This window comes from Argentina silus (genome assembly GCF_951799395.1).
Source record: "Argentina silus genome assembly, chromosome: 5".
In the NCBI taxonomy this organism is placed as follows: Eukaryota; Metazoa; Chordata; class Actinopteri; order Argentiniformes; family Argentinidae; genus Argentina; species Argentina silus.
Window position 1 is genome coordinate 9,186,227 of NC_139659.1, and position 13,570 is coordinate 9,199,796.

The 13,570-nt window shown below is 45.6% G+C and overlaps 1 protein-coding gene across 1 annotated transcript in view; it reads right to left on the bottom strand.

Moving 5' to 3' along the window:
• col5a1 (procollagen, type V, alpha 1) overlaps positions 1 to 13,570 on the bottom strand; it is a 76,064-nt gene that overhangs the window by 48,990 nt on the left and 13,504 nt on the right. The window contains exons 2-4 of the mRNA XM_083670634.1: positions 10,780 to 10,947; positions 3,218 to 3,431; positions 2,066 to 2,228 (exon numbers count right to left, since the gene is read on the bottom strand). Coding sequence (XP_083526760.1) covers positions 2,066 to 2,228; positions 3,218 to 3,431; positions 10,780 to 10,947 — 545 coding nt within the window. The remainder of the gene's footprint in view (positions 1 to 2,065; positions 2,229 to 3,217; positions 3,432 to 10,779; positions 10,948 to 13,570) is intronic.

Below are 13,570 nucleotides of genomic sequence, written 5' to 3' on the forward strand. Positions count from 1 at the left end.
AATCCAAGCAGAGAGCTGAGGTGAGCTGAGTCAGTTGACTAAAGATAGATACAGTAGCCTATCACAGGTGTAAATACTGTATGCAGGCAAAAGAGCAAACATGTTCTCCTCTTTGAAAATGCATGTGCATAAATCAAAAGTTAATATATCAAATGTCTTTCGACTACATGGAAAACATCTAGACGCTTTATATCCCATCATATATTTCCAACTCCCCCTCTGAGCTGGCTGCCAAGCCTCGGAGATTCCTGAGGAGGTGATGTCATAATTCTTCCACGTTGTCTGTTCCTCAAAGCAGAGGCAGGTCAAAGGTGAGTTGGCCCAACATCACTCATATCAGTCAAGGGCTGTTATTAATTATTATTGTCTAATCCCCTTATACAAGAACAGGGATTAACAGACAACTCTGACAGGACAAAGACAACACTATCCACTGCATCTGTGTGTGTGTGTGTGTGTGTGTGTGTGTGTGTGTGTTTGTGTGTGTGTGTGTGTGTGTGTGTGTTTGTGTGTGTGTGTGTGTGTGTGTGTGTGTGTGTGTGTGTGTGTGTGTGTGTGTAGTTTGCACAGGACTGGTGTGTGAGTATGTTTTGTTGTGTATAAGTAAAGTAGTAGATATGTGAATATTGTGCATGTGTGTGTGTGAGTCATACAGTGTGCAGCTGCAAGACATCACGTGTGTGTGTGTGTGTGTGTGTGTGTGTGTGTGTGTGTGTGTGTGTGTGTGTGTGTGTGTGTGTGCCTGCGTGTTCATGTCTGTGTGTGTGCATCTCTCTGTCAACCTTCTTCATAGATTAGACAGTCAACAATATCAACAAACAACAGTTTGCTCACCTTCTTTCTTGGTTCAGGCCATTTATATAAAGACACAATCTTCTGATAAGTGAAGAGTTTTTTTTCTCTCTCTTTCTCTCTCTCTCTCTCTCTCTCTCTCTCTCTCTCTCTTATCCCGTTCCCCCTCTCTGAGTTCAAAAAGAGAAGTATTTCATGTAGAGATCCTTGTCAGATCTCTGTGGTGCTTTGATAAGCCCTGAGGGGCTTGGCTGTCACTGATCTGCCTCTCATGAATCTCACATCTCCAACCACAAAGCTTCACTAAAGGAGGATGAAGGGAGGGGGGAGAGGGAGCATTTCTTCTCACAATGAGAGAATCTCCTCTATCTGTTGCCACGCATTCAATGTCTCCCTCTGTAAACAAAGACGTGGCAGTGCGTTTAGACTGAGAGAGAGGGAGAGGGAGGTAGAGAGAGATTGTACCAACTCATACCATATGCATATACACAGCTGTGCAGTGGAAGGTCCAGCATGTTGTTTTGCGTGTTGCTGCCCCAGCTTCAAAATGTGATAACTTGAAACATTATTTCTAATAGTGCCAAACATGTGCATGTCCTTGTAAATAATCCAAACATGAAATAGGCACACAAAGACTAGTGTCCTAACTGACAGCAGATTTTAGAAAACGCTTTGAACTAATACAGCACTCTTCACTGAACGTTCTTCATCATGTGATCTCATTCCTTGATGGCTACCAATTTATCATGGTCATTTGGCACTATGTTGAAGCTAAAATCTACATATTGGACCACTGATCACTGTTCGCTGGACATTCTCAGCTGATTATGAGCTGTTAATGCGTATGCAAATCAGTAGATGCAGACCTAGTCGACACCTTCAGTTCACTCTTACATGCAACTTTAGACATGTATGACAAACTGCTCTTTATTCAGTTACATATCTACCATTCTCTATTACCTGAGCAGGAATGCCTAGGAAGACAAATAAAATGGTTCTAACTGTACGGACAACTGAAAACAAACAAAACCACTGTAGCTTTGTTGGAAGGCTGAGATGACTCTTGAAGCCTTGTGACACTGGTGAACACTGTACACTTTAAATCACAGATCACTAAACATACTGTGACAAAGCAGAGGGCCATGCCTCACCAGTCTCAATACAAATACTGCTGTTTATTACCAACATCTATTGATGTATACTGTACAACAAAACTCCCCTTCACTTCACAACTCGCCATCAGATCTACTTTCAGATAAGGAAGCGGACCTACCTCAAAGACTTCTTCATCAAGTATTCTAGTTCCGAAGACCACAATTCCTTTGGTGTCGATGATGGGGTGGGCGCTTCTGGACAACTTTTGGGTCGTCTTCTTTTTACAGTCCAGAATGAGGGTGATGGTCTGCTTGTGCACACTGATGGCCACTCGATGCCACCTGTAGGGGGACAGCAGGTTAGCTCTCTCTCTCTCACACACACACACGCACCATACACACACACACACACACACACACACACACACACACACACACACACACACACACACACACACACACACATTTCACCCTGCTACAGTTGAATACCTTATCTTCTGTTTCCATTTACAGTATGAGTGGTATCTTTCAGTCCACTATACTGTTCATATTTGCCTAGCTTTTTACTGTCACATTCTATTCTATTCTATTCTATTCTATTCTATTCTATTCTACCCTTCACAAAGTCCCTCAATTACTTCTTATTGTCATTTGGTTGCATCTCAGACTGGTTGCATAAGTTACAGATGCATCTTCTTGAGCAATGACAATATAAAAATAAGAACTGCTTAAAAAAGCTAGACAACTTACAGCATCTAGGCCACTGTACAAACACATAGGTCTCAAAAAGATCTGAGGAGATTTCTGAACACAAACAGCCTGGCCTGACCTGACAGAGAAGTGGCTCAATCATAACCCATGTGTCACATGGACAATAGACTAAGATAATAGACACCTTGAGGAGGTGGCTGGCCCAGGTGCTGCCTGGGAGACACAAGGCTAAACCCCACCGTGGTGTGTCCTTCAGCCTAATCAAAGCCCAACCAACCCCCCACCTGCTCTCTGATTACAGAGGAGCCCATACCGCGATACCAGATGACAAATGTTTGATATGGAGTAACATGAACTGATGCAGTCTGGCGCAGTGTGATGGTGTTGTGATAAGACACAATGTAAAATGTTTGTTATAATATATTGTATGTTGAGACATAATTTTTACCTAGACCAGGCTGAGCTGTACAGTATAGCAGTATAGTACTACAGCATAGCATAGCATAGCATACTGTACCATAGCATAGCATAGCATACTGTACCATAGCATAGCATAGCATAGCATAGCATACTGTACAGTACTACTGTGTATACCACTGTAGTTAGTGAGGTGGACCTACTTTCCGTCGGCCAGGTTGAGGCCTCTGAAGAGGGGGTAGTCCTCGGGGCTGGGTTTGCCTGTGTGGTCCTCGTACAGAAAGACAGGGGAGCGTCCCACCTCTACGCCCAGCTGCTGGATGCCCTGCTCGTTGTACACAGACAGCAGGAAGGACTGACTGCCCTTCTTAGGCTTCACCGTGGCCAGGATGGAGAAGTCCTCAGGGAACACTTCAGCTGAGGGCAGAGAGAGAGACAGAGAGAGAGAGAGAGGGAGAAGGAGAGAGAGAAGTTATAATACGCCAGTTCATAATAGGCTTGAATAAGGAGAAACAGACAACTATTTTGGCATGGGTTCGTGTTTGTATAAGTGTGCATTGAGTTACCTTGTCTAACACTGTCTACCACTATAGTACAGTACAACCATTGTTTTCAGAATGGTAATGAAACTGAGAGGACTGATTCAAGTTACAATTTATGGCCAATATCTTCTAATACTGACTAATGGACCTCCCCAAGCCTAACCAATAGGGACACACACTTATGTCATGCTCATGATCCAAGAGAGGGATGATGAACATGAGACTCAAGGAGACATAGTATTGGAGCATATAAAGAAAACAAGAGCCCTCTCCAAAGTTTCACTGATGATGCCCAGAACTGAAGAGAGGGGAGGTGTGGAAGAGAGGGGGAGAGAGAGAGAGGTGGGGGGGGAGAGAGATGGGGGGGGGAGAGAGAGAGAGAGAGAGAGAGAGAGAGAGAGAGAGGAAGCAGGGGAGTCTTTCCAGGGCAGCACAGGAAGAACAGGGTAATGAGAAGAGCATGTGATCCCTGGGCGACTCTGTAAAACACTTTCCAAAACCCTCTCCTCCTCTCCCACTGCTGATCCATCCACCAGACGGAGAGAGAGGGGGATAGAATGAAGAGGGGGGTAGAAGGACAGAGGGAGTGAAAGAGAGACAGAGAGACAGAAAGGCAGAGAAAAAGAGAGAAAAAGGATATTTACAGTAAAACAAAAACAGACAGGACAAACAGAAAACAGAAAAAAGAAAGAAAGGGTTGAAAAGGGAGTATCAACCTCCTCTATGGAGGAGCACCTCCCTCCCTCCCTCTCTCTCCCCATCCACAGTACATGCTTGTTGTGTGCAGTCTAAACTCTCTCCTCCATTTTGTGCAAGCGAGCCACATCTGTCAGACACATGCCCTGAGAGCAAGGCCTTGCGGGACATTCTCAGCCCCCCAACAAGGATGTAAGGGGCCCTTACATGTGCAGGTCAGACTCAGGTTCATGCCTAGAGACCTGTTGTTTTAAGGGGAGAGAAGAGGAGCCATTGCAGTCTCCATCAACTAATTATCTTTCTTCAATTATCTTTAACATATTTGTGAAGCTTGAAAGTACTTTTTTTCTTTCGCAAATTATTTTTGGAGTGTGCTGGGATGTGTTCTTTATTGTATTATGTTTTGTTCATTGTGTCTACATAATCCTGTGAGGGATAGGTCGTGTGTGAACACAATGTGTGAAAAAATACTTAATTCAGTACTGCGCTGTTATATTTATGACAACATATATAATATAACATATTTAATAACTACCATGCCTAGGGAGGGAAGAGCTTTCCAGAATATTTTAGGCAGACATGAAACGAGAAGCAGGGCCTGTGGTTGCCATGGTTTTGTAGCACCTCACACTCCCTAACCCCCTCCCCATTAATGGGAGACAGACTGTGTCGCGCAGAAACTCCAAATTAGAGCTTCTCTGAGCCAACCAGCCAATCACAGGGTTGTGAGACAAAGACGCCTTGACGGGAGAGTAGTGGGGAGGTCTGGAGTCTGAGGTTAGGAGCAGACAGACACTGGAGAAGAGAGGGGAGGGAGGAGAGAAGGAGGGAGGGAGAGAGGGAGGAGGGAGGAGGGAGGGAGGAGTTCTAGTCACTGACGGAAAGTCTGGATTTCTCATCATTGTCCGTTTTCTCTTTTCTTCATACTTTCATCTCATCTCTGTCTGTCTGTCTGTCTGTCTGTCTGTCTGTCTGTCTGTCTGTCTGTCTGTCTGTCTGTCTGTCTGTCTGTCTGTCTGTCTGTCTGTCTGGTCTGTCTGTCTGTCTGTCTGTCTGTCTGTCTGTCTGTCTGTCTGTCTGTCTGTCTTTCTGTCTGTCTGTCTGTCTGTCTCTCTCTCTCTCTCTCTCTCTCTCTCTCTCTCTCTAAAGACAGAATTGTAATCACACCTCATGCAGACAGAGAACACATGCTTTGGCAGTGTTTTCCAAAATAATTCTCTTTGGCAGTAGAGAAGAGCAAGGTTGGGGCAGGCAGAGAGTGCCACTGGTGCATTCCATGTAGCGCTCTGCTCCAAAGACCTCAGACTACCCTCTAGAACAGCTCCACTCAGGGTGTGGCAGAATGATGAGACATGAAGTGACTTAACAGATTGGGAGAAAAGGGAAGAGATGGAGAGTGATAGAGGGAAAGAGAGAGAGAGAGCGTTCAGATCTGTTCTCAGTTCATTTCTTTGCCACGTATGTATCCTCCGGGGGAGGCTGGTGGAGGTAGAAATCGGAGGACGGGCTCATTGTAATGCATGGAGTGGAATCAGGAATGGTATTAAACATGTGTGCTTGATACTATTCCATGCATTACAATGAGCCCATCCTCCGATGTCAACCTCCACCAGCCTCCACTGGTATCCTCAGTAAGTATTAGGAGGCTATGAACCCTATATACTTATAGACTTTATTTTGACAACACACACAGCAGTCCATAGAGTGACCCTGAGTGGAGGCTGCTGTTCTTTTGTCTGTCTCTATTTCCGGCCCTGCTATGAGAGCGTCTGTCCCAGGGACAATGACTCAGCGCTGCCTCAGAGCTGGTTGTTTGGGTTAGGGTCAGGGGTCAGGCCGGGGTGACAGGGGCTCAGGCTTGCCCCTCAACATGGAGACTTTTGTAGGGGAGTCCGGAGAGCTATTAATCTAAATAAGAATGGTGACCTTCAGCAAGCACAAGAGAAGGGGAGAGCTACACACAAACGAATCCAAAGATTCTAAAGTGCAAACATTTGTTTCTTTTTTTTAATGTATTGGTTTGAGGGGAAGATGGCATGAAATTCCAAGTTTTTCTCAAAACACTGTTTTAGACCAGCAATTTTAGATGTGCAGTATATGAACACCTCAAAAAACAAATGCAAGAGTTAAGTTATTTGCTTTTATTGACAATTTAAAAGCCTCTTAGGTAATTTAAAAGTCTCTGCTCTGTTGGTATGCTGTCTCCTCTCTCCTCAGTTCTACTGGCCTCTGACCCTACTGTTACCGTGGAGACTAACGTGGCACTTAGAGATCATTCACCATGAGATGGATCCAAGTACACTCTTCTGAAAGGATGGGAGGAGAGAGAGAGAAAGCAAAGTAAAAGGAGGAAGAAAAGAGAGGGGAGGAGAGAGAGAGAAGGACAGCATTCTAGGGTGTCAGGGTCTATTCCCCCCTCTCTCCTTGGCTGCTAATAGCAGGAGGTATCACAGGCTCCTGTGTCCCTCAGGAATGTGCCTCTCTCCTGACCCCCTGACCACAACACTGGGCCACCAGCTGGGACAGGCGCTATATTCAGACCGTGCATACTCATGAATTGTTTGCTTACGTGTGTACGCATGCACAGTATGTGTGTGTTCCTGTGCTATCTATTATAGTTAGAATTGTTTTGTGGTTTTGTGTGTGTGTGTGTGTGTGTGTGTGTGTGTGTGTGTGTGTGTGTGTGTGTGTGTGTGTGTGTGTGTGTGTGTGTGTGTGTGTGTGTGTGTGTGTGTGTGTGTGTCTATGTCTCAGACAGATGGGTTTACACTGGCAGCAACACCTAAGACCGGAAAAGTCTGGGAATGCCAGGGTCTCAAGAGACGACTCCCAGACACACCTAACAGCCAATCAGATAAGACTCTTCCGGTTCTTGCAACCAATCTGAGTGACTCTTGATCACTACTATTGATTAAACTATACTGACATTTTAAAAATCAACTAGTGAGTTGAATTTAGTTTGTCCATCCCCTCATGTTTATTGGTAACCTAATACACTGGCTATCCACCATTTTTAATTGTGCAGATCAGCTGGATAACTACTATACTTAATAGCTCTGTTCTCCAGTTGCTTGTCAAAAGGGGGGAGAGGGAGAGGTTTGCCACCATGTCTCCAGTTTGCTGCGCAGACATACCTCTCTGTCTAACTCTTCACATCTGCTCCCCACTCGTTCCACTTTCTTAGTCTTTTTTACACACTCTTCTAAACCTAACAGAGCTTCGAAGAAAAAGCCAAGTCTCAAGGCGGGATGAGGAACCTATTGTAACCTGGACCGTAATTGGTCCTCTCACCTGTCCGTCAATGTGCTCTGCGTCCAGGTAGGTGGGATTGCAAATCCCCATGTGAGATAATGGGTCTACCTGTCATCACTACCTCTAAAATCCCTCTTCAGCATGAAAGGAGCAGCATTCCACAGGGATTTCATAGGGCTGATGAGAGCAGAGGAAGACCCTGTGTGTGTGTGTGTGTGTGTGTGTGTGTGTGTGTGTGTGTGTGTGTGTGTGTGTGTGTGTGTGTTTCGGGTGGGTGGGTACTCACTGAAAGATGAAACAGTAATGAATGGCATGTCATCGTTAAAAAGAGAAGGGAAAGACAGAACATCTGTATTCATCAATATCTCTTTAGACCTGACAAAAATACTGACATCGCTGGAGCAGGATGATAATATGGCTTTCCCCATCTCATCACTGGAGTTGTACCCTTTCTGCTTGAGCTGTTCTTATGTATGGCTAACACTCCCTGGTCCTCCTGCTCCTCCAATTGGCAATGTGTCAGTAGGGAAAGACTAAGCGGGGAGCGGGGAACGGGACCACCCAGCTATAACCGCCTGACCACAGCCAAGCATCCCAATGCAAGGCTAACCACAATGAGATAAAAAATGAATGAGGGATGAATTGCATCACTTTTTCCTCACTATGTTGGCAGTTGTCCACCCGGACAGACCCAGTAGGAGGGAGATGGATGTAATGTAGACTATGAGACCAACAACCCCCTAAACTATCAGACTGCTTACAGTGTATGTGAAAGTGCATTGACAAGAGTGTGGGAGTATGTATTTGAAAACACTCATCTCTTTGGGGAGTGAAATGGAAGAACAGAGAGACCTTAGATAAAGGTTATTTCCAGACTACTCTGACGTGGAAGTGTTTGGACTAGAGTGACAGAGTTGTGTTGATGGAAGCCAACTGTCCCGTTGGTCTGCCCCTCCACTTCTAGACCCAGAGGTGCTGAGGAGCAACAGAAGCTCTCTGTTTCAAGCCGCCCTTTTCTTAAAATGAATCATCTCTTCCACATGTTTGCTTAATGATAGCATGTCTACACTTTCTACCAACACATCATCATTAAACGTCTGTGGAACTGTGGTGTGATGGAACGTGTTCCTAATCAGAGGTTGAGCTCTTCATTACATGAGCTGAATTCTCACAACCATTACAGATGAGTAAATCTAGAGTAAATTGGGACTTTGTGTGTGTGTGTGTGTGTGTGTGTGTGTGTGTGTGTGTGTGTGTGTGTGTGTGTGTGTGTGTGTGTGTGTGTGTGTGTGTGCGTGCATAGATTAGATGTTAGATGTTACACATAGATTAGATGTTTAGAGTTAGATGTTACACTCATAATTTGTATCAGGCTTAAGGTCAAAGCCATAGCTTATTAGAAGCACAGAAGAGTAACAGAAGATAGGAAAAAACTTGACCAAATGATCTCACTGGCTGCCTTTAGCTGTAAACTGTATTAAAGTTGAGGTGAGAGTCTGTAGCCAACTAAGGGACCACAGGGCGAACGTCCTTTAGAGTTTAACCACAGGGACAGCAGTCATGAGGCTCTTGAACCTTTATTATGTCTGGAAGTGCTGGAATTTCTGTCTCCGCTGTTCTAGAATGTGAACGGAGTCTCATTATGTGTTCAACAGAACCAAAGCTCAGGTCTTTGGCTCCACATTGAGTCCAAAGTAAACAGGACTTATGGGTTTAGAGTGCATGAGAGGACATGTCCGGTAGCCTTGTTGCTGAACCAGGCCGGTCCTAAGCCCATAAAAGAGCCTTGATGTGGATCAAACGTCCGCCAAGACCATCGTGACCCAGAAGAGCTCCAGCGCCGATGAGAGAAATGTGTTTGGGCTGACGTTCTTCATACATTTGGCTGTCGACCAAACTGAATTTTTTAGTCAACTTAACTCACAAGAAAGGGTTTTCTCGCTCGCCCCTTTTACTCCTTTCTTTTCACACACACACTCTCTGTATTTCTCCTAGTATTCCCCTCAATTACTTCAATTTAAATTCTTGGGATTGTCCAAGAACACATTCCACAAAAATTTAGCGTCTGGGTCACATCGTTTTACCACTCCGCACTTCCGAAATGTGAATGAATAAATAAATAAATATGCCTAGCACGGAATCCCTCTGAAAGTAATCACAAGATGTGGAAAGATGAGACAAAAAGGATGAAAGAGACTACTGTCGTAGAAAAGAAAAGAAAAAAACAGAAGAAGGCATTAGTGATACTGCAGAGGGAGTGAATGAAAAAAAGATTGAAGAAATAAATGTAGAGGGAGAGAGGGAAGGACACAAAGGGAGAGAGAGAGTTAAGGAGAGAGCTGATGTGCGCTGAAGAACAGTAAGCATGAGCCACGTCAGCACAAAAGAAAGGAGGAAGAATGGAAACCCCCATCCCCCCCCATCCCCCCTTTCCCCTGCCTCTCCATCCTCTAACTCCTCCTACGCCTATGACTTTTACTAGGGTATGATTCCCACTGAACGTGTGCGTGAGATTTCCAAAATGGTGGAATTAGTATGCCTTTCTGCCTGTCTTCTTTTTTTCCTTCTTTTCTTTTTCGGAGCATCTGAATTAGAAACAGAACGGGCCGAAACGTAATTCCACACAGATGTGTCTGGATGGGACAGACATGAGGGGGAACATAAAGTACAAAATTGATATGTGTGTGTGTGTGTGTGCGTGCGTGCGTGCGTGCGTGCGTGCGTGCGTGCGTGCGTGCGTGCGTGCGTGCGTGCGTGCGTGCGTGCGTGCGTGCGTGCGTGCGTGTGTATGTGTTAACGTATGTGACAGTAATTATGATGTCATGACCAATAAAACAGAGGCCTGGTGGTGGGAGGGGCGGGCTAAGTGGGAGGTAAGAGACAGACATCATACAGCAGGGCACACAGGTACGTTCCAGCCATATGAAGACATTACACCAAGGCTTTCGTACTGGGTGAAAGGTCATATACCAGGGTAGAGTTCACCATGGGTCAACACCCAGAGGTAGGAGAGGAGGCCAAACACGGCCAATAGGAACATAGTTAGAAAAGCATCTTTAACATGCAGGGCAAATCCTGAAAAAGCACTGATGGAGGTTTTAAAAAAAGCTGGAAAATGATCTGCACACTGGAGAAAGGGGTGAGACTCGGAGAAGATACAGTAGGTGAGGAAGACAGGTTTATGAAAAAGTAGGTGAGAAAAATAGAAGGTAAGTTTCAGTCGAGAGGTACACACAGGTCAAACTAGCATTGGTTTCCATTGTAAGGGTACTCACCAGGATACAGCTGTTTGGTGGGGGCGCTGAGCTGAGCGTCTTTGGATACTCTGAAGGCCACATCGGGTCCATTTGTCGACTTTCTATGCGAGCATAAACCTGTTGTTTTTGTAACGCCTTCAGGTAAACTGGGAAAATCTAAAATCTTCAAGAGATCCGCTGGCTCCACTACAGAGGGAAACAGAGAGAGAGAGAGAGAGAGAGAGAGAGAGAGAGAGAGAGAGAGAGAGAGAGAGAGAGACGGGAGAAACATTAGATTAGATCTAAAAACACTCATTAAAAATTCACACACAGTTCTTTCAATTACTCTGGTACAGTCTGTTATCTTAGCACAAAGCCATACCACCCACCGTGCTACAGCATCACAGGGTGTCAGTGTCCTTGTAACCTAATTACTCAGGCTGCAGACAGATCCTTCCTTTCACTCCCTTCATCTACAGTAATGTAGGCCCCCCCACCTCCATCCTCTCCCCTCTAACCCCTATTCTACCTCCCCATTTCAACACCGAGGCACAATTATGGGACAACCCATAACAATGAGAGTGGATGGCTGCTATGATGATGGCGTACTGCCATGACAGAGTCCATCCATCCATCCACCATAGTCAAGCTACCGTAGCCTCCCTCTGCCCACAGACATATAATTAGCACGCTCTCAGGCCAGGCCTTGGTGTTTTAACCAGAGCACCGCAGGAAGAGAGCAGGTCAGAACAGGGTGTGACATGGGGTTTGACCCGGGACCGCACCCCTGCTGGCCAAAAGTACCCAAACCCAACCACAAACAAACAGCTGTGTCTGCAGCTATATGGTGCTACGATGCTCTTCGCCTCCAGAGCATGAGTCTGCATAAAGAGGGTAAAGGACAGTCCCATATAGCCACAGTCAAGGGTCACGTGACTAATGCCCATCGGGGGGAGTTGGATGTGGGCTAACAGGACCACAACAAAAGGAGTTTATGGCATGGTTTTAAGAAAGAAACAACGAAGCATTGCTCACTGTTTGCATTCTTGTGTTCTGTTGCATTCTTGTGTTCTGCAGCACACACGCACGCATGCACGCTCACACACACTCACACACACACACGCACGCGCGCACACACACACACCCACACATACACACACACACACACACACACACACACACACCACACACACACACACACACACACAGGTAAAGCAGATCGGGTGTCTGGCAGCCAGGACCACACACACTTAATGAGTCTGTTCAGAGTGGGGTTTCAATAGCCCCATCCATCTGAGAGTGAAAGAGCTAGGTAGAGGGGTGGATGGTTGGAGGGGTGGGGGGCCGCGCTTGCACTTTCCCCACTGCCCCACAACTACCTCCAGCTGGAGGTCATTACACATGCACTCACCTGCAGAAGAGAGTAATGAAAGAGACCAGGAGAGTTGTAAAGAAAAATCCAGATCCTACCTCACCACTGTACAGCTGTATGGGGCAAAGCTTTATTCTCTTCAACTGGGACTGATACAGTATGCATTGCATCATTGTCTGCTTGAGAAATGATGAGCTAGATAAAATCTATGAAAATAAATACCAGCTTGAAAAAACACATTCCACATTAAGTAGCCTACAAACTCCAATTCTGAACAGGCGACCCATATCAAATACAGAACACAAACATTCCCATTCAAACAAACCCAGAAACTCTCCCTCTTAGGCAGGTCAAAACATATTGATAAACATAATCGCATACAGTACACACACACACGCACACACACACACACACACACACACACACACACACACACACACACACACACACACAGAACACACACGCACAAGCTACAGTATCTCAAATGGGTGTGTGGCTCATTTGGAGGGGAAAACGTGGGATTTGAGTCAGATGAAAGAATGCTAACTATGTGGTGATTCCCTTGCCAAGCCCCTCTCTTCACTCCTCTCTCTCTCTCTCCCTCCCACCCTCCCTCCCACCCTCCCTCCCTCCCTTCCTCCCTCCCTCTCTCCCTCCCTCCCTCCCTGCTTTATTATCCTGCCTCCATCAGCTGTGCTTCTCTTCCTGTCTTTGGAAGACAGTTATTATCTGACCTCTAATTACATAATTGTCGTTCCAAACCTGAGCAGTGGAACCCAGCTCCAGATCACATCGCTAGGGGGGACGTATTAGACAGACGCACCAGATCGCACCAGATGAGTCAACATAAACACACCTGGGGGATATGCACACTGACGGAATGCCCACCCATCCCTTGATCTACCCTCTATGCTTGACAAGAAGGCAACTACTGTACTGTACTTAGCCCTCAAACAACATGCCACAGAACGACAGAGCCTCTTGAAGCAGATGAAGGGTGTAAACAAAGACACAGCTTTGTCCATCATCAGCCTGTAATGGACTTGCAGCAACTCACCCACCTGTCAGAGAATGTCTGTCACTGACAAGTCTGGCTGACACACTCAAATGAGCTTGTCTGACGGCATTACTGTACATTTCAAACCGTCAAAATATGTCAACAAGTGAAACCATGCTTCTGCTACAATACTTGTAGGCCACATGCACAGACAGAAGGCCAATTCTTTCTGTACACAGAATAACCACTAGTGCTGTACACCTAGATATCACATATAAATCTACTCAGTATGACATACAGTAAATACCAAATGGTGACAATGAGGTTATAAGAAAGGAGTTAACACCTTAAAATGCCTTTAAAAACCCATCAACAAAAGTACATAAGTCGACTCAGCACAAGTCTAAATCTGCTGAGTCTGTCTTTTGCTTAGTGCCAGCCAGAATGCTGGATGTGAAAGC